This window comes from Phyllopteryx taeniolatus, chromosome 21 (genome assembly GCF_024500385.1).
Source record: "Phyllopteryx taeniolatus isolate TA_2022b chromosome 21, UOR_Ptae_1.2, whole genome shotgun sequence".
Taxonomy (NCBI): domain Eukaryota; kingdom Metazoa; phylum Chordata; class Actinopteri; order Syngnathiformes; family Syngnathidae; genus Phyllopteryx; species Phyllopteryx taeniolatus.
Genome location: NC_084522.1, coordinates 12,870,039 through 12,892,912, shown reverse-complemented (window position 1 = coordinate 12,892,912; position 22,874 = coordinate 12,870,039). Strand labels below are relative to the sequence as shown.

The following is a 22,874-nucleotide window of genomic DNA, read 5'->3' as shown; positions in this document are numbered from 1 at the left end:
CAATAACGTCGGGTAACGGAGGCGGGTCCTTGTGCGTGACGTAAACACGTTCTCAACACGTATGTGTTCACGTTCTCGTTTGTCGACGCTCCTTGGAAACATGTCGGCATCTGAGCCAGCGACAAAGGTCGTAAAAAACACACATTACGCCTGCATATAACATTCATAAATTTGAAAACGTACTGTCACGCGTAGCGAAACATGAGGCGAAAAGTGTAGTGGTGTCAGAATATGGCAGCGTTTTATGTGTCGGTTACAGATTTACAGGAGCTGTTTGCTTTCAAGTTGTGCTAAATTGCTAGCAATTGTGATTGTTAGCTTGTAACAATGCTGTATTTAAGATAACTGCACTGCAATGTATGTTTCCGTTCATCAATGATGGTTTTTGTCGTACTGTCTCGATCGTCTACTTCTTCCATTACATGTCACGTTATGATTTAATTCAAGCAAATCTGTTGCATTGGTTTTAAATTGCCAAGTCTTTTGAGCTGGTTGAAACACACAATCCAAGGCAAACGTGGCCTAATTGTGTATTTTACAATGTTTTCTATTCATGTTTTCAACTTAACTATGTTGCTTTTGTGCACTATTGCTCAAGTCCTTTTGTTTTGCTCAATTGTAATGAATGCGCTGCTTTACCGATGGCGGCATTTGACGTAAACACTAAGCCGGCCAGTCATTGGTTGAAATAGAAACTAAGAGAAGTCAACGCTCCCGCGACCCTTGTGAGGAAAAGCGGCATCGTAAATGGATGGATGGATGGAGAAGTCAACGCAATTATATTTTTGCAATTTTAATTACTGAACTTTTTTTTGGTCGCTGCGGTGATATGGCGTCTTCATTTTGCTTATATTGACGGGATAATGTCTATGTATGTAGCAAGTGCATGTCATGTAAACACCTTCGGGCCTTACATATGAAGAATAACTACTGTATAATGTGCACGATTTATGAATAGTTTATAGTACTGTGTAAATCCTGTAGCTGGTTAAAGACGAAATACACAAATAGGAGGTATTCAAAAATATAAAGCATGATATCCTTTTGGTACAGTGGATATGAAAATACTCCATAACCCTGCTCAAATGCTAGGTTTTTGTGATAAAAAAAAAAATAGACCAAGATAAATCATTTCAAAACGTTTTCCACCATTAATGTGACCTATAACTTTTAGAACACCATTAAAGGAAAAAAAACCCTGATATTTCCCCATATTATTCCCCAATATCAAACATAGATAAATATATAAATTCATGGCTTGTGTATTGTTTATTTCCCAGGAGTCTCTAGAAGGAAATGTCTCAGAGTCTATTGCTGGGGCAAGTCACATCAAGCACGGTATGTCTCCGGTTTAGTTCATTTTCTCAGTGTGTGCAAGAGGTGGATACATACTGTATTTGTTTCAATAAATGACCTTTTCCATTCAGATAATACAGATGTCGCCATGGATACCTCTGCCAGAAAAACGGAGCCAGCGGGTGGGGTAACTCAGGTGTTGAGTTCTCAGCAGCTTGGAAGGGATGCACCCAAAGATGGGGAGGATGGAGCCCCCTCCCCACTTAACAAACCAGCTGCCGGTGATATATTGCTTCTGCATGTCCAAAATGTCCTTTATTAACATCCCTTGGTACTAACTTTGACCTCTCCCTTACAGGATATGGAGTCAAAGCCGCACCAGTGACCTCCTTGTTGTCTTCCTCTGCTTCTACATCTTTGACGCTGTCCCCAGGCCGAGCAAAGATGAGTGTTTCTGGGCCTGTTAGTAGTAAACCTGTCCTGCCATCTCCACCTCCATCTTCCTCCTCTCCCTCTGTCTTATCGGATCCACCCAAAATCCATCGGGCACGTAAAACAATGACCCGGCTACCACCAATGCAGGTAAATCTGTTTTCAGTACATTAAGTGTGATAGGAAATAAAGAGTGGTCTTCGGTTTACGACAGAGTTCTGTTCTTTCGAAGGTGGTGGATCCAATTTTGTACGTAAGTCGGAACGTGGCATAATCTCTATCAGTAACCTACGCTAAAACAGAAGTAAAGTCATAATTACAGTATATATTTGATTGAAACCACTTTTTGGCCATAAAAAAAATCAATCCAATGAAAATCCAAGTACGGTGGTAACTGAACACACCTTGTGCCGCGTGACAACGTATTCATACGCCGCCGCGCAAAATAGTTCATTGCATGCAGTTTGTCACCTTCAATTGTCGTCTATTGAGACTGTTGTAACCCAAGGACCGCCTGTATGTTGGTTATCAAGTATTTGACAACTATGTAACTGAGTTATACACTTGAAATATGTCTTTTTGATTATAGCCAATATTAAAACAAAGAGATTACATTTGTGGAATATTATTGTTATATTTTATTAGTGTTTTTGCCACTAACTACTTTTATTATACAGAGAAGTCAAACTGACACACCTGCTGCACCTGTGACTCCATCTGGGTCATCCTCTGACACCGAAACTGGTCTGTGTCTTTAATCATTGTAAAATAATTATCTATAGGTTATTCTGTATTGAGATTACTTTGAGGTATTTATCTCCCATACAATGTACAGTGTCATTTGTTCTCAAACTATTATGCTCATTCATATTGATATTATGACATATGACGTGTTATACGTCATATGTATTTTGAGAAATCACATTAATGCAATGGTTCATGTTTCATAAGTGGCAAAGTATTGATCAGTGTAGTCTTTGTAGACTAGTTAAATTTAGAATGTTTTTCCCCATAGGAAACAATGGAACTACTCATACGCAACATACCTTCCATCCTTATTTTGTTTTCTACTGTCATCTTCAGACTTATCCTCTTTGCCATCACTGGTACCATATTGTAGTGGCTTCACAAATAAGATAAACATGCACTTGACATTTTTTTCTTACAACACTGATTCGAATTCTGACAATTTTACAACTTTCGAGCCTGAAAATGGAATGGTATGGTGTGGTATTGTCCGCCGTCCTCAGTATATGTGCAACATACAGAGGGCCGAAATTACCTTTTCAAGAGGCTGCTGTCACACACAAACAATACCCAAAAATATATATAAATACAGGCCAGGGTGTTTTAAAAGTCACTCATGATTTTGTATTGTTTACTGAAAATGTAATTGAAACATAAAGTGGATGAAATTCACGGGCTAAAACCTACATTAACTGAGAATATTTGTGGTACCATCTTTGATTTGGAATGTTCATCCATAAGTCAGTGGTACACCTCGACGTGTGCACCACCTTTTTCATATCAATCTAAAACAGTACAACCTCGGGAACGTTTGAATCTAGAGGTTCCGCTGTATTTCACTGTGTCAGGGATTAAAATTCATGAATGTCCATCACTGTATTGGCTTGTCAGTGTTAAAGAAATCACCCTAAACCACACTTGTAGCAGCTGGCACAGTCACCGCACACAAGCAACCGGATAGCAACGAGCATATCGCCCCTTTAAAAATTAAACCTGTGTTTGTGTTGCTATGTCATTATGACATAATAATAATAATGAAAGTTATGTCACTTTCTTGACAGTTGCAAAAAAGAGAAAACTTGGCAATTTATCTGCCAGCTCTCCTGAGAAGTGGGAGAGCTTTTCTGACAACATGCAAAAAGCGGTAAGTTGAAGATGGAAAGCGAAACACAAAAATTGTACCTGACTTCAGTGGTGTTCTGTCTCCTCTGACATTTCAAAAGTGTGACTAGTTTGCGAATTGTCCTTGGTTTACCCACCTCTCGTCCAAAGTCTAGAAAAAAAAAAAATGGATCAATGATACTGTGTTCTTCTATAATTTAATTTTCATGGTAAAATGAAAGATAAGTAAGTAACTGTCATGTTTATCTTTATGGTACCAACACATATGCAAGTATGAGCACCTTGTGGTAGTATTTTTCTTTGATGAATGATTCGTGCATCTAATTATGTGATAATCATTGATTGCTTTCGGTTTATAGTTTGAAGATGCTGACGGAGCAGCAAGGCGGCATGTTGAAGACACAGAGGGATCAGTGATCATGTCAAATCATGTGAGTGACTTTTGTTCTCCTTGGTATTAACTTATTACTGTTCCTTAACTGTTGGTACACTTGAAAACTAAATACCTTAGACAATAAATACGAATTGTGCAAGACATCACTGACACTTCTATTTTACACCGATATAAGATACTACTCTTGTATAGTTCTGGGGTTATAGGCTTTGTCTTGTTCACAATTCTGTCTCGACCAAATTTGATCAAATTCTGGTGTCTACTTTCAGGCATGGCTTTTTTTTTTTTAAATGTCACGAGCCAGACTTTGTAGTTCAGGATTTAAAAATTCAATTTTGAGAATGCTGATGAGAACGTACATGATGTACATTGCAACTGTCTAATCATATGTAACATTCTTCTCAGGGATCAGATTCTGAAGTACAGAGAGACACACTAATTCAGAGCAAGTCTCGAGAGTTTCCATGGAAACAGGCAGATCAGGCGAAAGATAGAATCAGCTCTGATGTGCTGGAGACAGTCGGAGGTGAGTGACCTAAGCATTGTCTAATACACTGATCACCGTAAAAACACTCTTCTTGAAATTAAATCTGTTCCTTATATCAATACATTAACACTGATCAACAGTAAAATGTTTCCTTAATGACAAAATTATTTTTAATTTGATAGTAGTCTATTCATAAACATTGCAGTAACTGATGCCTAACTCAATACCAAAACTTGCTATGATTTTTGTTTTTGTGTTGTTTACACAAGCAATTATGTGAGGATCATTAAAAAAATTTGTTTCAGGCTATAGCAACCTCACATTTGGGACTTGACCTGTTTTTAAGTGTTTTGTGATGTCTCCCAAGAATATCACATGAACAACAGCCTCATTGTGATGTGTCCTTTTTATTGGTTTCAGCTGGAATGTCCGCTGAGTACACAGAAGTTCCTTTAGATGCGCTGAATATCGCTGCTGCTGACAGCCTGACACTGTCACCTCATCATGGTAGGTTTGTAGTTGTCATTAGAGGTGGGTAAAAATATTGATTAATTGATGCACCACACTTCTCTCCCACCAATTCTATATCGATTCAGCAAATGCTCTGAATTTATTCAACTCCTCACCAGTATGTGAGTCACGTTGAGACAGCGTTTGACCAAACAACAACAAAATAGTGACCAACGCAAGCGGGAACGGTACCCACGCCTTAAACTTTCAAATCTGAAGTTTCTGATCAATTTGGATTTCTGTATAATTCCGGAACACAGGAAATAGAGAAAAGTACTTCATCCCAATTTCCAAGCGGAAAGAAATATTTAAGTTTCCATGCACTTTACTTTTTCAATGCTTTTAGAAAACTGCTTATACAAAACTGTTTTTTTACTTTTGTATAAAGCACAAACAAATTATTCCATCCATCCATTCAACTAGCCAATCGCAGGGCACATCCATCCATCCAGCCATCCATTTTCTGAGCCGCTTCTCCTCACTAGGGTCGCGGGAGTGCTGGAGCCTATCCCAGCTATCTTCGGGCAGGAGGCGGGGTACACCCTGAACTGGTTGCCAGCCAATCGCAGGGCACACATAAACAAACAATCATTCACACTCACATTCACACCTACGGGCAATTTAGAGTCTCCAATTCATGCATGTTTTTGGGATGTGGGAAGAAACCGGAGTGCCCGGAGAAAACCCACGCAGGCACGGAGAGAACATGCAAACTCCACACAGGCGGGGCCGGGGATTGAACTCCTATCCTCAGAACTGTGAGGCAGGCGCTCTAACCAGTCACCCACCGTGCCACCTCCACAGGGCACATATTGTGCAAAAAAATAAAAAAATAAAGTCAGATGTTTTATTGATAAAAAATGTGATGTGACAATATCAAATATGTTCGTTCACATGGGCCTGAAAATAAATCTTTTAAAAACTGTCGACAGGTACTCTATATGTGTATTGCTACGTCTTACTGAATTGACATCAAAACGTTTAAGTCAATATCAAATGGAATTACAACCTTAAGAATCAAAATCGAATGGATTTAGAACCTAAAGAATCGAAACTGAATCATGAGGTTCTTAACAATACCCAGCTCTAGTTGTCATGTCTTGTGTTATGGGATTGTACGCTGTTAGAAGCATTTCACATTTCTGTAGTTTTCTCCTTATTCATGATAACATGAAACATCTTAGAAAGCGAAATAAAAATATGATAAGAAACAATATTGAACATCACAACTGAAGTCACAGATACCGATAGTCTAATTTGGGTTTGAAATGATGGTTGACAAAAAGTCTATGTTAAATTCATGTCGGTCAGAAATTTTAAATGATAATTTTCATTTTTAGCTAACTCAAGTATTACACTCAGACCTCCATTCATTCTTATACAAACCCAATTCCAATGAAGTTGGGACGTTGTGTTAAACATAAATAAAAACAGACTACAATGATTTGCAAAGCATGTTCGACCTATATTTAATTGAATACACTACAAAGACAAGATATTTAATGTTCAAACTGATAAACTTGATTGTTTTTCGCAAATAATCATTAACTTAGAATTTTATGGCTGCAACACGTTCCAAAAAAGCTGGGACAGATGGCAAAAAAGACTGAGAAAGTTGAGGAATGCTCATCAAACACCTGTTTGGAACATCCCACAGGTGAACAAGCTAATTGGGAACAGGTGGGTGCCATGATTGGGTATAAAACGAGCTTCCCTGGATTGCTCAGTCTTTCACTAGTAAAGATGGGGCGAGGTTCACCTCTTTGCGAACAAGTGCGTGAGAAAATAGTCGAACAGTTTAAGGACAATGTTCCTCAACGTACAATTGCAAGGAATTTAGGGATTTCATCATCTACGGTCCATAATATCATCAAAAGGTTCAGAGAATCTGGAGAAATCACTGCATGTGAGCGGCAAGGCCGAAAACCAACATTGAATGCCCGTGACCTTCGATCCCTCAGGCGGCACTGCATCAAAAACCGACATCAATGTTTAAAGGATGTCACCACATGGGCTCAGGAACACTTCAGAAAACCAATGGCAGTAAATACAGTTCGGCGCTACATCCGTAAGTGCAACTTGAAACTTTATTATGCAAAGCAAAAGCCATTTATCAACAACACCCAGAAACGCCGCCGGCTTCTCTGGGCCCGAGCTGTTCTAAGATGGACTGATGCAAAGTGAAAAAGTGTTCTGTGGTCCGACAAGTCCACATTTCAAATTGTATTCTGTTTTTATTTATGTTCAACACAACGTCCCAACTTCATTGGAATTGGGTTTTTAGATTATTGTGTTGTACAATTATTGTTTGCACCTGGAAATTTTAATTTAAGTATTTTTTTTGTATTTATTATAAAAATTATATAATGATAATATAGTAATATATACAAATAATTATATTTAATTAATTATACAGGTGGATCACAGTAAATTAGAATATAATGGAAAAGTTCATTATTTCAGTGGTTCACCTGAAAAGGTGAAATTCAAGTATTACACAGTTTTATTAAACACACTGGCAGCACGGTGACCAATGGCAGGTGTAGGGTTTGTACTTTTTTTTTTTGTACAAGGCCTTTTCAAACTGCACTTGGCAAAGCATCTGATGCCCTCGACTTTCCCATTCACTGTGTGTGTGTGTGTGTGTGTGTTGAGGGGGTGTCAGTGCGTTTTGACATGACGCCGAGCGTTGCGTCAATGGAGAGGGCGTCTGATACTCAGCGTCGCGTCATCAGATAGAAAAATTTTCTTATCGTGAGCGTTGACGCGGTGACGTCAAAAAGCTCCTCCAATGTGAGCGGGGCTGGCGGAGTGATTTCTGAGTGCTATTTTGGCGGACTTGCAATGTAAACGGCAAGGGAGAAATGGAGGAAGGCATAATAATTACGGTGTCCCACTATCCCGAACTTTGGGTCAATAGAAAAATTATATACCAAGACGTCTCTGCGGGAGGCTTTTTTTAATTTTATTTTATTTTTTTTGCTGCTGCGTCACCTTCTCCTTAGTAGTAAAAAGTAGTTAAGGCTTTTGTTCTTTCTTTTACAACAATAACAAAAATATATTACCAAGTGTGGTCCACTGAGTGGGGAAAGCCTCCTGACTTCCCTCTAGGCTGTTACATCACCATTTCCAAATATGGGATGGCTTCACCACCATTGCCATCGTCGTTCTCTCACACTGAGCAAGTGCAGTGTAAAATGGGCCTTCACAGTTCAGAGGTTTTGGGTTCTTGCCTTAGGCTTTTCTGTGTGGAGTTTCCATGTCCTTCCTTTGCTTGTGTGGATTTTTTTCTGGGTACTCTGGCTTCCTCCCACTTTCCAAAATATGCATGTTAATTTAACAGAAGACTCTGCAATTGGCTGGCAACCAGTCCAGGGTGTACCCTGCCTCTCATCCGAAGTGAGCTGGGATAGGCTTAAGCTCACCCGCTTGAGGAGAGGTGGTATAGAAAATAGATGATTAAACACACAGGAAAAAACTTTTCCAGAGCACCATTTCCTACTTACGTTCTATAGTAAAAATAAATATCATTGTTTCTTATGTAATATTCTATTATCTTGAGAAGGTGAATGTTAGTTTTCATGAGAAATAGAAATATCTAAATAAATGTGTTGTAAATCTATATAATTAATAAACACCTTTTAAAATAAACTACGCAAACAATTAAGTTTTCCATGATATTCTCTTTTACTTAGCTGTACCTCTCGAATTAATATTACACACACACATGCTGAATTTGCTATACATACAGCAAGTATCGTTGTAGCTATAGCCACAAAGCATAGCAAAAGCTGAACTGAGTGGTTGGTTTACAAAAGGGAGATTCAGCACAAAGATAGTCAAAACTATTGGGGGGGGGGGAGTACGGTGTCAGTGATGCAGAACTGGTAATCAAAATGCAAGCTTACTTGGAAATATTGGGACTTTAGACTGCTGACACATATGTAGAATTCTTGCATTCCAAATTGAATCTTATTAGACAAGATTCCTGAGATGAAACTTACTCAAAATGCTGTGATTTGTCACATGATCAAGTTCAAGATGTGAAGCAAAATGGAACTTTTAATCGTTTTGGAATCGGTCAGACCTTGTTTCATCTACGTGCGGAATTATGAATTCATTAATAATAATACAATGGTTAAGGCTTTGAGTAAAAGTAATAAATGATTATGTCTTTGTCTGTTGCAGAGGGAAGCGATGGAGGGGACACAGAGCGGCTGGAGGAGCTTCCCCTTTGCAGCTGCAGAATGGAGGCACCATGTGTTGACAGCATCAACCACCGTGTCAGCAGACAGTGTATGGCCACTGAGAGCAGCAATGGAGAGGTTTGTGTCAACCTTTTTGTGATATTCAGTGATTCAATTATTTACATGTCCAGGATGAACATGAGAACGACCTCCTCCTTGTGTTTATGTTGGCACAGTAAAATGTTGTTTGTTGAGCAATTTGAATGGGACTTGTATGTACATACACTACATTGGCAAAAGTATTCGCTCACCTAGCTTGAGTCAGATGATTTTAAGTGATATGCCATTCTAAATCCATATGGTTTAATATGATGTTGGCCTACCCTTTGTAGCTGTAACAGCTGCAACTCTTGTGGGAAGGCTTTCAACAAGGTTTAGGAGTGAGTTTATGGGTATTTTTGCCCATTCTTCCAGGAGCATATTTGTGAGGTCACACACTGATGTTGGACAAGAAGGCCTGGATCAGTGTCCACTCGAAATCAACCCAAAGGTGTTCTATCGGGTTGAGGTCAGGACTCTGTGCGGGCCAGTCAAGTTCATCCATACCAAATTCTCTCATCCATGTCTTTATGGACCTTGCTTTGTGCACTGGTGCACAGACATGTTGGAACAAGAAAGGGTAATCCTAAACTGCTTGACTCTCCAAAATCTCTCAGTATCCTGAAGCATTTAGAGTTCCTTTCAATGGAGCTCAGGGGCTAATATTTTGGACATTTACAACTTTGTGGGAACAGTTTGGAGATGTCCCCTTCCTGTTCCAACGTGACTGTGCATCAGTGTACAAATCAAGGTTCATAAAGACATGGATGAGAGAGTTTGATATGTTGAAATTTGACTGGCCTGCACAATCCTGACCTCAACGCCCAATTGGATGAATTAAAGCGAAGACTTTGAGCCAGGCCTTCTCATCCAACATCAAGTGTGTAACTTGACAAATGCGCTTTTGGAAAAATCAGACCCAATAAAAAATATTTCATTCACATAAAAACTCAAAATTCTTACTCAGAGAGAGTCCATTATTCTCTCTCTGTCTCTCTCTCTCTTTCTCTCACTCTCTCTCTCTCAGTATCACCATGTTTTACTAGGCGGAGTAGGTTTCTCACCCGCACGGTGACTGCCGTGGCAAATTTTGACAGTTTGAAAATCTGGCTGGGCAATCATGGCCTGTCACTTTTGCACATCCCGTTCCCCCACGTTGTTTCACAACCATCCCATTTTGCCCACAGGGGCCTGAAGTGGGGCTGCCATGGTGGCTGGGAACATAGCCTAACCCGTTTTCTGTAACTCACTGTATTTTCACTTAGCTAGCTTTCTAATTGTCTTTCTTTTGTTTAATCTGGCAGCTGAGGGCTTGCACCAATGTGACGACCAAAGGAGAGACCATGCGGCCCTCTAGCCGGGTGCCACTTATGGTGCTTTGTGACACCCATCGCTCACACATGGTGAAACACCACTGCTGCCCTGGTTGTGGCTTCTTTTGCATAGCAGTAAGTCGCCACCTGCTTTTATCCTTAAATCACGTTTATTTATTTGTACATGTTCACAACTATTTTCTTCTTCAAGGGAACATTCCTCGAGTGCTGTCCGGACCAGCGCATCGCCCACCGCTTCCATCGAGGGTGTGTGACGGTACTCAGTGGTGGGCGGAGCAGGACAAATGGTGGAATGCTTTTCTGTCCCCACTGTGGTGAGGATGCCACTGAGGCTCAAGAGGTCACCATCCCTTCATTCAGCTCAGCAACAGCTTCTGCAACCATGGTCGTCACCATGTCAGCATCCTCCACCACAACACCGTCTCTACCGCCGTCTGTCCCTACGGCGCCCTCTCTCACTGCCTCCACTGGAGGGATGAAAGACGGGAAGATGCCTGAAAGGCCCGTCAGGTAAGATTCCATGAATAGGCTCACTGGTTTGGCTAAGGTTAACCTAGCTTGAATGCATAATTGTCGGACCTTCAAGATTTTCTGTGCGGTCACAGTTCTTTTTTTAGAACATGGTGACATTTGTCTGTTTATAACAACGAAGAACTATTAGATCCACAGTAAAATAGAAAAGAAAAAGTCACATATTCGAGATTATTTCCAGGAATAAAGTCCCACTAATAAGAATAAAATCATGTTGTTGTGAGGTAAAGTGAAAGAATGATATCAGAAAAGCAGTTTGTTAAAATCAGTGGAGTAAGTTTCTGTTAGTAGTTACACTAATTTACCGGTACTTTGGAGTGCGCATTGAAAGCCTGTTGTTTGTGTGCTACAACTAATGGTGTGTTCAAGTTTTACAATGTCAAAATTGCTGAGCTCAGAGTCAGAATTTTAATCAGAACCCCCTACCTTTGAAGTCGGATCACCAACTTGAAAAGTCTGATGAATGTCATCGGCATGACTGATTTCATGCTATCTGCTACTCACATAAACAGTAAGCTATCGCTGGCGTTGGGCCAAAACTTTGTCTAAATTTGGTCAGTTTAATATTTTTTCACAAATCAATACTATTGGTCAGTCCCCACGTTGGTATGTTATTTTTACAAATTAGTGACCAATATAGTGTTGAAAATGATCAGCTCTTTTTGATGATGCAACGGCTCAACAAACATGCCGTTTTTTTTGGTTTACTGAAAAGTGATAGTTTTGGAGATACATGGTTTCTGCCCGACACCAGCGATATTTAGTTTCAGCTGAGAAGAGCTGGGAGCGCTCAACTTTGGGGTTACGTTGTCTCAAGCTCAGAGTTCTGACTTTCATTGTCCCTAAAGAGGAACTGGTAGCTGTAGCTGTGCCTGTGCCTGTTGCGGTGATCAGACCATTGTCTATGACAGAGCAGGTCATTTCAATTCAATGAAGAAAAATATGAAGGAACAAAAAAACAATCAAGAGCGTTTTAAAAGAAACAACAACCACAACAATAATGTAAGTAGGCTATCCTATACCCGATGCCTGTTAAGTCCAGATGTGGGTGATAATTGTTTTGTAATGTTGAGTAGCTAGACCAACAATAATAAGCAACATTTGCAACATTAGTCAACAATTTAAGATAAGGCATTAGGTGTAGAATGTTTTTATTATTAAACACTACTACGACCTGTATTATTGGAATCTGATTATACTCTATGCTAGGTGTCTGTGGGGTTTTTAAAATAGCAAAAGGTAATGAATGAAAAGGAAAAAAACAAGGCCATTAAAATGTATTAAAGGTATACATTTCCAGAGATGCAGTAATGAGTACAACTTTATGGGTATCAAATAAATTGATTTCCCAATAGCAATACGATCTTTATTGTCAACAAGGAAATCAATGTTGTGTTGGTTTTACAAAATATTGATAAGGTTTTAAAGGGTATTAAATTTAACTCACTGGCAAGTAGAAGCAAAAACCCGGTATGGGAGGAGTTCGGTGAGGACACGGAGAAAGACTTCCGGACGGCTTCGAGGAAATTCTGGTCCACCATCCAGTGTCTCAGGAGAGGAAAGCAGTGCAGCACCAACACTGTGTATAGTGGGGATGGGGCGCTGCTGACCTCGACTCGGGACGTTGTGAGTCGGTGGAGAGAATACTTCGAAGACCTCCTTAATTCCACCGACACGCCTTCCCATGAGGAAGCAGAGTCTGGGTTCTCTGAGGCGGGCTCTCCTACTCTGGGGTTGAGGTCACCGAGGTGGTTAAAAAGCTCCTCGGTGGCAAGGTCCCGGGGGTGGATGAGATTCGCCCGGAGTTCCTAAAGGCTCTGGATGTTGTGGGGCTGTACTGGTTGACACGCGTCTGCAACATCGCGTGGACATCGGGGACAGTGCCTCTGGATTGGCAGACTGGGGTGGTGGTCCCACTTTTTAAGAAGGGGGACCGGAGGCTTTGTTCCAACTACAGGGGGATCACACTCCTCAGCCTCCCTGGTAAGGTCTATTCAGGGTTGCTGGAGAGGAGGGTGCGTCGGGAAGTCGAATCTCAGATTCAGGAGGAGCAGTGTGGTTTTCGTCCTGGCCGTGGAACAGTGGACCAGCTCTACACCCTTGGCAGGGTCCTCGAGGGTGCATGGGAGTTCGCCCATCCAGTCTACATGTGTTTTGTGGACTTCGACCGTGTCCCTCAGGGAGTCGACCGTGTCCTCCCTGATGAGGTGTTCCGGTCATGTCCCACCGGGAGGAGACCCCGGGGACGACCCAGGACACGCTGGAGAGACTATGTCTTTCGGGTGGCCTGGGAACGCCTCGGGATCCCCCGGAAAGAGCTGGATGAAGTGGCTAGGGAGAGGGAAGTCTGGGCGTCCCTGCTAAAGCTACTGCCCCAGCGACCCAACCTCGGATAAGCGGTAGAAAATGGATGGATGGATGGTTTCTGTATCGGCCAGCACTGTGTATTAGGGGTTAGCACGTCTTTCTCATAGTTCTGAGGCAGGTTTGAATCCCAGCTCCAGCCTTCCTCTTTGGAGTTTGTTCACACTGTTCTTGTGTGGGTTTTCTTCAGGTTCTCTAGGTTCCTCCCACATTCCAAATACTGTGCATATGGTTGTTTCTTTGTAGCTGCCCTCTGAAAAAAATATTGCCTACAAATTGGAAAATTATTACATTTTGGTCATCTACTTGATTTGAAAAAAAAAATTCTTTTCATATATACAGTACTTCTTACCATCAACTGCCTTCACCAGTGCACGTATGCGCAGCCATGGAATGGCGACATTAACAGTGGAGCAACAGCAACCGGCCCAACCTGTGCCCTCAACTGGATCCGCCACCACCGTGCCCCCTCCTGAGGAGGGAGTGGACAGCGTCGGGCCGTCTGTGTGTATGCCAAATGGGAAGCCTGTTAGCCCCAGTGCTCTTCCACCAGGACCCAGTAGGGCGGCTCTACAAAAGGCTATTCTCACACAGGATACCGAAAGGTTTGCCTTCAAGTACAGTATTACTCTATCAGCAAGAATTATATAGAGATTATTGTTGGCATTGTAAAAAAAAACAAACAACAAAAACAACTAAAATACATAAACTTGTTCTTCCCCCCACCCTCCAGGAGAAAGAAACTGAGGTTCCACCCCCGTCAGCTCTACCCTGCTGCCAAACAAGGCGAAGTGCAGAGAGTTCTGCTCATGTTAAGTCAGTTGCAAATATCCTGTCAACATATAGTAAACTTGTATAAGGGTTTCGATACTTCTTAATACAAGTGAATGTTACGTGTATAATTTGTTTATCCAAGTGGAGGGCATTGATCCCACATACCAGCCTGACTCTCAGAACCGGCGCTCTGCTCTGCATGCTGCCGCTCAAAGAGGTCTGTTGGAAGTCTGCTATATACTTCTGCAGGTGAGTGAGGCCATTATTACAGGGTCTCTACTCTCTGTTTTAAATACAATTATTTATTTATTTTTTAAAATATTTATTCCTGTGTCTACAAAAATACTTATTTAGTAGAACAGGGATTTTCCCTTGTGGATAAATAAATATCTGTCTGTCTGTCTACAGGTATATATATCTGTAGTGGATATAAGAAGTCTACACACCATTGTACAAATTGGTGTATAACTTATGTGTGGCTGTATTCAGAATTAACCAATCACATTCAAACTCATCTTAAATGGCAGTCAGCACTCACCAGCCACCATTTAAGTCTCTCTGATTAACCCCAAAATACATTTCAGTTGTTCTGGTTGGCTTTACCTGTTTTATTCTTTCTTTCTAGCTGAAGCCAAAAGGTTTTGTGCTAACACTCACTGGTATTTGTAACTGTTAATAATTCTCCCCACCTTGACGAAGGCCCCATTTCCAGTTGAAGAGAAACAGCCTCAAACCATGAGGCTGCCACCACTATGCCTCACTGTACTGTAGGTATTATGTTCTTTTGGTGGGGAGCAGTGTTTTGTTGGCAGCACGCATACCTTTTGGAATTATGACCAAAGAGTACAATCTCGGTTTCATCGGACAATAAGGCATTTTCCCATGTGTTTGGGAGATTTCAAGGGTCTTTTTGCTAAATTTTGAAACCGTGAGAAAAATCTGTCAGAAGAAAACCTACTAGAACATCTGAAAGGTAATTAGAGGCACTTTAAATGGTGGCAGGTGTGTGCTGACTCCCAATAAACCAGAGTTTATAGGTGATTGGTTAGTTACAAGAGGGTGTGCACACTTGTCTCACATTATCTCAGTTGTTTGTTTTTATTCCCCTTTCGAAAGCATTAAAAAAAAATTTTAATTGAGTTGTATAATGGTGGTAAAAGTTTAGAAATTCTTCATTTTGGGGTCGTTTTTTTAAAAAAACATTTTATATATCAGAAAAACCATTAATTTGAACCGGAGTGTGTAGACTTTTTATATACATTGTATCTATTTTATCTAATGTATTTTATCCATTTTACCTATCTATCCTTTCCACATTTTGTGCATTAGACTAAATGATGATCTTTTACTGACAGGCCGGTGCACAAATTGACGCTCAGGACAAAGACCTGAGAACGCCTCTTCTGGAAGCCATCGTCAACAATCACACACAGGTGGCTCGGTACCTGATCCAGAATGGCGCCTGTGTCTACAATGTTGTGAGCATACTTTGCTTCCTAAAGTAAACATATGCATGTTTGGTCAATGTATTTAATGTTGTGGGTTTTTTTTTTCAGGAAGAGGATGGATATACTGGGCTCCACCATGCAGCCAAACAGGGCAACCTAGAAATTGTCAACATACTCCTGGAGACAGGACAGGTGGATGTAAATTCACAGGTAAACAAAAAGGCACGATAGCAGCTGAGCCACCAAATACAGTACAGAGGCTTCTCGATTGACGACAAAGTTCCGTTACTATGGTGGCGAACTAACCCGATTATGTATGCAAGTTAGAACGCATGGTAGTCTATCACTACCTTACACTAATGCAGTAGTGAAGTCATAATTAAAGTAATTATTTGTATGAAAGCAATTCAGGCCATAAATATAAAATAATCAAATTATAGCAAATTATAATCCAAAGTATAATGACACCCTTTAACTAATAATTCCAAAATACCAAACACTTAAATGACACAAAAGCATTAGCGATTTTAATAATTTCATATATTGTCTCATTCCAAACACTTATCAGTTCTGTATTTCTCACTTCATCATCTTTTTCTTAAAGAACATCAAAGGCAAATTCATGGATGCTCATAGTACTTACTAATTGTGCAATCAGAAAAAAATCTATAGCCTACTTTCAAATTACCCAATGGCATTTGACGAGATTAAATCGACATCCACTACCATCACTTTTGTAACCTTTTCATTGGCCTCTACCTCCAAAAAAACTCGAGTCTTACATTACTCAAAATGCATGCTGTCACTTGTGCATAAAAAACACTCCACTGACATATTTTCATGGCGCATCTCAGGACAACGGTGGTTGGACGCCAATCATCTGGGCTGCAGAACACAAGCACGTGGAGGTGATCAAAGTGCTGCTGAACCGAGGAGCTGACGTCACCATCAATGACAAGGTGATCTCATATCATCTCACACTGGCGACTTTCCATACGTTGCTTTAAAATATATTGCTAATGCTCCATGAAAGCACTTGCCGTGTTATAAAATAGTCCTGTACTAATGTACTTTTTGTTTCTGTTTTAGTAATACTATACTTTATATAATTAATTCTCCAAATACAAAAGCAGGTATCAAAATCTTTATTTACACTGCATGGTTCAAGTTTTACAATTCGGATTTGCATCATACACCTGTATCTGGCCCTACTATTAACTGTTTTAAAATAAACATTGTAAATAGTTGTTGGTGAGATGGTAGTCAGCATTGTGACAATTGTCACGGAGACAACCAACAATAATAAATGAAGAAAGATTGTTTCACTTAAAATCTAATCTTTCCCCATTAGGAGTTGAATATATGTCTCCACTGGGCAGCGTATGCAGGAAATGTGGATATCGCAGAGATGGTCTTGAACGCTGGTTGTTCCCTTGCGTCAGTAAACGTGCATGGTGACACGCCACTCCACATTGCTGCCAGAGAAGGATACTTGGAATGTGTTACGTGAGTCAATTCAGTCAGGTTTTAGCAACATTACTGTGTAGTTACCAAATGACATGACTTAAAATAAAAGTGACGTGACCTTGTGTCTTTTGTCTTAGGTTGTTTCTCTCCAGAGGTGCAGATATTGACACAATGAACAGGGAAGGAGACACACCTCTCACGCTTGCACGCCCCGACACACCAGTATGGGTTGCACTCCAGATCAACAGGAAGATACGACGGGGAATAACCAATCGCATGCTTAGGACAGAAAAAATTATATGCAGGTTGGTCTTGATGACATTTTAAATGGGCTGGAAACCAGGGAAAATAAGCTAATCTCTCTATTCAAAAACTCAAGAGACAACACAATTTTGTTTCAACATTTCACCACTGAAGTACCAGAAATAAATAGCCAAGGAAGCAAGAAAAATAATTTATAGGTCATATTCTTTATCCTTGTTTTCTTGTCCACTTGTTGCTTGTCATGTTTACTTAGCTGTTTGAATGGCAAATGAGGGCACTGTGCCCCTAGAGACAGACGATAGAAACAGGACGCCAGACAGACACACTAAGGACACGCATACACAATTTGCGGTATACACATTGAATCCCTGCTCTGTATTGAATACAAAATGCACACAGTGCATTAGAAAAAAAGATATCTGCAGTAGCTTTGTATTTTTTTATTTTTCTTCCCTGCATACTTATTATTGCTATACTGTCACAGTGACATTGCCCAGGGCTATGAGAACGCTCCCATTCCATGTGTAAATGCAGTAGATGATGAAGGCTGTCCTTCAGACTACAAATACGTTTCAGAGAACTGTGAAACATCAGCAATGAACATAGACCGTAACATCACGCATTTACAGGTAATCTTTTTGACAACTATTCTGCTCCAAAACAAGCTTACAAGTAGTTACTGCATGATGACACTTGTCACACCTCTCCTCAGCACTGCGGCTGCACAGATGACTGTTCCTCTAGCAACTGCCTCTGTGGACAGCTCAGCATCCGCTGCTGGTATGACAAGGTAAACCAAAACCAAAATGTGTCTGGTTTGAGGTCCAAAACTAGTGGAATTTTTTTTAAAAAACAGGATCAACGGTTGCTTCAAGAGTTTAACAAGATTGAACCTCCCCTTATATTCGAGTGCAACATGGCCTGTTCTTGTCACCGCACATGCAAGAACAGGGTGGTACAGGCTGGCATCAAGTAAGTATTAAACATATGTACTCACCAGCCACAAGATTAACCTGCACATTCTCTTGCATAGACAAACATTGTATCAAAGAGCGCTCCCTTTACAAAGTCTTTTAACTGACATTGTAAGTATCACAGAGGATAATTTAACAATTTATTACAGTGGTTGTAGTTTGGAGTCATTTACAACAGCACTGGATCATACTGGGAGGTGTTTCTGTTTAGTATCTTAATATCTTCTTTCTATTAGGCTAAATTAGAAGGGCAACATATTAAATAATATAAAATATTATTTAAACCACTGCAGGTGTCCCCAATGAAATGTCCAGTAAGTGTATGTTGGGTCTTAGGGGACTTTTAATGATTTTCAAAATATATTTTAGGGTCCTTTGGGAAGTGTGAGTTAAACCTCAAATGATGCTAATTGGATTCTCCCAGAGTGCATGCCATACTAAATATGTAAGTTCTATGCAAGCAAGTACAATTTAATGATGAGAAGTACTGCTAAGTAATGCATTATAATACACCATATGTGGCCCAAGGGTAGTGTAAATTCAGTCATCACTGAAGAATACAGCAACGCATAGATCAGAAACATTAAATTTAGAGGAAGCGGTGTACAACCTGACGATAATGCCTATGTTATTTGTGTATTTTTTACCATTTTTACGTATTTGCCTCATGTTCCACCCACTGAATTAAACCTACCAAATGTTCCTCTCGTTCCCTCAGAGTTCGCCTCCAGCTCTACAGGACAGAGAAGATGGGCTGGGGCGTTCGAGCACTGCAGGATATTCCCCAGGGAAGCTTCATCTGCGAGTAAGAGGGGACTGTCCACTCCCTTCGGTCTCTTTGCCATAGATAGCCTGAGGTAGAAATATCTTCATTCCACACAGATATGTGGGCGAGCTGATCTCAGATGCAGAAGCAGATGTTAGAGAGGATGACTCTTACCTTTTTGACCTGGACAACAAGGTAAACATTTGAATTGACTCTTTAAGCGAGGTATTCATTTCAGAATATTAATTATCATGGTTTTCAATTGCTCCTCACTACATCGTTCTGAGAAGAGTTTGATGAACTTGCAGGTTCTATTTTTCATTTCCCTCTTTTATATTTATGGCCTAGAAGTGTTTTTCATACAAATATTAACTGTAATTATGACTTTTAGCATAGGTTAGTGATAGACTTCGTTGTCTTCCGAGACCATAGAAACGGAACTGTCGTAAACCAGGGAACCCCTGTAACGAACGTATTTTTTAATTAACACCGAGCTCATGGATCTTTGTAAAGGCTGATTATACTGTGCAGATTTAGGTTTATGTTGCAGCTGTAGGCAACTTGAAAGGTAAAAAATAAAATAATGACCAAAAATACAAAAGATGTTATTATGATTAAAACAGTGACATGCGCTGGAATTGCTATCGGTGATTTACAATTATAATCTTTTTCTGTCATGGACGATCTGTTGAATAATGAATGAGCTGATTTATTCTGACTGCTTTCTAATTAACACACAAGGTATCCTGCTCAATTCATGTCTAACACATCCTGCTTTCTCCGAAGGACGGGGAGGTGTACTGTATTGATGCCCGTTACTATGGCAACATCAGCCGCTTCATCAACCACCTTTGTGACCCTAACCTCATCCCAGTGCGTGTGTTCATGCTGCACCAGGACCTGAGATTTCCGCGTATCGCCTTCTTCAGCTCCAGAGACATCCTAAGTGGCCAAGAGCTCGGGTGAGTTGTGTTGAGAGGGATGTCACCATCACACCCACATTCTCATCTTTGTCTTCATTGCTGTTTTCATGGAGAGGCATTACAACCATAAATGAAATACTGTAGGAATTACATCCCCAACCACACTCACTGGTGCCAATATGTAATGAGATCCAATACAGCAGCTGTACTGTTAGTTAACCATAACAAGAGCAAAGACTTCTACCAACCTCTTAATATTTTTAACAATCAACAAGCAAAGGGCTATAATTTTGAATTTTAATAGCTAAATAATGGAAAAAATAATGCATCAAGATCCAAGACAAGCTCAAGAAGTGAAAGTGATCCAATGAGATTAAATTCAGTTTGCAAGATATGCATGGGATTCACTGGATGTAAGTGTTCGATTTTCCATGTTACATTTTAAACTGTAACTTGGGATAAAGTCTGAATCAAACTTTTATATACGACTTAATTCCCATTTTAAATGATTTATATTTTAAGGTCCATGCTGTTTGTATGCTTTCCATCCATCAATTTTCAATAACGGGGTTCAAATCCCGTCCCCGCCTGTATGGAGTTTGCGTGTTCTCCCCCTGCCTGTGTGTGGGTTTTCTCCGGGTACTCGGTTCTCCTCCTACACCCCGAAAACATGCACGGCAGGTTGAGTGAAGACTCTAAATTGCCCGTATGTCTGAATGTGAGTGTGAATGGTTGTTTGTATATATGTGCCATGCGATTGGCTGGCGACCAGTTCAGGATGTATCCTGCCTCTTGCCCGAAGATAGCTGGGATAGGTTCCAGCTATAAGGATAAGCGGTACAGAAAATGGATGGATGGATGGATGGCTTGTCCTCATTAGCGTTGCAGGTGACCTGGAGCTGACTTTGGGCGCGAAGCACAGTACAAACTGCACCGGTCTGGACGACAACCTGTGGACAATTTACAGTCCATGTTTTTGGAATGTGGGCGGAAGGGGAAGTACCTCGAGAAAACCCAGGCAAGCACAGGGAGAGTATACAAACTCCACACAGGAGGGCCCGAGCCAAGACTCCAACCATTCGAGGCAGACGTGCCAACCACTAGTCTTACCGTGCTGCCAAGCAAGCTTTCTGAATGTAAAAATAATACATTTATTTTCAAGCATGTTCTTCAGTGCTAGCCTGGTATATTCCCTGTGATAGACAGGCGACCGGTCCAGGGTGTAGCCCACCTCTTCCCCAGTCAGCTGAAATAGGATCCAGCTCATCCATGACAAATAAATGCAATTTAAAAAAAATGATGAATGGATAACTTTTGATAGGTTTGTGTGCTTGTATATTTATTTTACGTTTAAATGGTCTGACTGGTTAGAGCGTCTGCCTCACAGTTCTGAGGACCAGGGTTCAATCCCCAACCCCGCCTGTGTGGAGTTTGCATGTTCTCCCCGTGCCTGCGTGGGTTTTCTCCGGGCACTCCGGTTTCCTCCCACATCCCCAAAACATGCATGGTATTGTTAATTGACAACTCTAAATTGCCCGTAGGTGTGAATGTGAGTGTGAATGGTTGTTTGTTTCAGTTCAGGGTGTACCCCGCCTCCTGCCTCCTGCCCGATGATAGCTGGGATAAGCTCCAGCACGCCCGTGACCCTTATGAGGAGAAGCGGCTCAGAAAATGGATGGATGGATGGTCTGACCTTTTTTCACATGACCATTTTTTTTGCTATTACTTTTCTGCTTTTTTCTTTTTATTATTCATTTTACATCACTTCTATATCCTGCAACTTTATATTTGCATCAAATTGAGTATCCTCCATCCCTTGGTGGAAGAAAGTTATCCTTAAAAATGCAAGCCTTTGTGACTATAGTTATTTCTAATTTAAGTACTGAAAAGTACCTTACGCTATAGGCCAATGGTGCTTGGTTTAATGTAAATTTTAAGGTATTTACCATGTATTGAATAGTTATGTAATGGTGAAGTATTCAGCATGTAATAATACCTGTGCAACTGACCATATTCCACAGGTTTCCACTATGTTAGCATCTTGTGTTTGAATAAATTACATAACAATGTGTATTTTCCCGTAGGTTTGACTATGGAGACCGCTTTTGGGACATTAAGAGCAAGTACTTTACCTGTCAGTGTGGCTCGGAGAAATGCAAACACTCTGCAGAAGCCATTGCTTTGGAGCAGAGCAGATTGGCTCCACTGGAGGCCAGTCCCGAGTCAGGAGCGGACTGTGGGTTGACTATTCCTGGGATTTAACAACAGAAATAAAAATGTCTTTCATATCATATTGTTTTCTAACGTTCGGTGCTTTTTACTCTGTTCAGTGACACAGTAATACATTTTTTCCCCCGAAACCACAAGTTGTTTGGCAAAGCCTGTTATCATTTCCTCCTTACTAAAACAACATGAAACATTTATGTATATTGAAATAGCAATTTTGATTACATAATGTGTGCTTGTTGTTGAACAATTTACATTTGACAAAACTGACTTGAGCATTAATACATATTGTATATTTTCTGTTGTGCCAAGAATCAAACTGCAGTTTTTTTTTTTACACTCTGGGAAACCAGACAACCTCTGACCTAGCTTGAATTGGAGGAATATTGTATCCATTTGTTATGCATTTTACTTTATTTTTTTATGTTTTAACATGTAAAGTAATAAATTTGGAGAACATGTTTTCACATTGAATCCTACAACCATTGTGTCTTGTTATGTCTTGTGCCATCAAGTAAAGTAAAAGGCC

The 22,874-nt window shown here is 40.5% G+C and overlaps 1 protein-coding gene across 1 annotated transcript; it reads left to right on the top strand.

Moving 5' to 3' along the window:
* Nucleotides 1-30: 30 nt before the first annotated feature.
* On the top strand, nucleotides 31-22,827 carry ehmt2 (euchromatic histone-lysine N-methyltransferase 2). Its single transcript, XM_061759176.1, has 27 exons — nucleotides 31-127; nucleotides 1,281-1,338; nucleotides 1,428-1,577; nucleotides 1,655-1,878; nucleotides 2,406-2,472; nucleotides 3,537-3,619; nucleotides 3,957-4,028; nucleotides 4,397-4,517; nucleotides 4,899-4,985; nucleotides 9,177-9,313; nucleotides 10,579-10,722; nucleotides 10,799-11,118; nucleotides 13,875-14,108; nucleotides 14,237-14,319; nucleotides 14,420-14,526; nucleotides 15,633-15,755; nucleotides 15,834-15,935; nucleotides 16,580-16,684; nucleotides 17,077-17,231; nucleotides 17,330-17,497; nucleotides 17,941-18,085; nucleotides 18,169-18,246; nucleotides 18,313-18,428; nucleotides 19,149-19,235; nucleotides 19,313-19,391; nucleotides 19,983-20,158; nucleotides 22,204-22,827. Exons 1-27 carry the CDS (start codon nucleotides 62-64, stop codon nucleotides 22,379-22,381), a joined length of 3,465 nt encoding a protein of 1,154 aa, XP_061615160.1. The 5' UTR covers nucleotides 31-61; the 3' UTR covers nucleotides 22,382-22,827.
* The last annotated feature ends 47 nt before the right edge of the window (nucleotides 22,828-22,874 follow it).

Bases quoted from the DNA above. Each gene is read 5' to 3' on its own strand.
- ehmt2 (XM_061759176.1), top strand. From the start codon at position 62: ATGTGTTCACGTTCTCGTTTGTCGACGCTCCTTGGAAACATGTCGGCA. The intron at 10,723-10,798 runs GTAAGTCGCCAC...TTCTTCTTCAAG, and splicing joins GTGGCTTCTTTTGCATAGCA to GGAACATTCCTCGAGTGCTG. The intron at 19,236-19,312 runs GTAAGAGGGGAC...CATTCCACACAG, and splicing joins CAGGGAAGCTTCATCTGCGA to ATATGTGGGCGAGCTGATCT.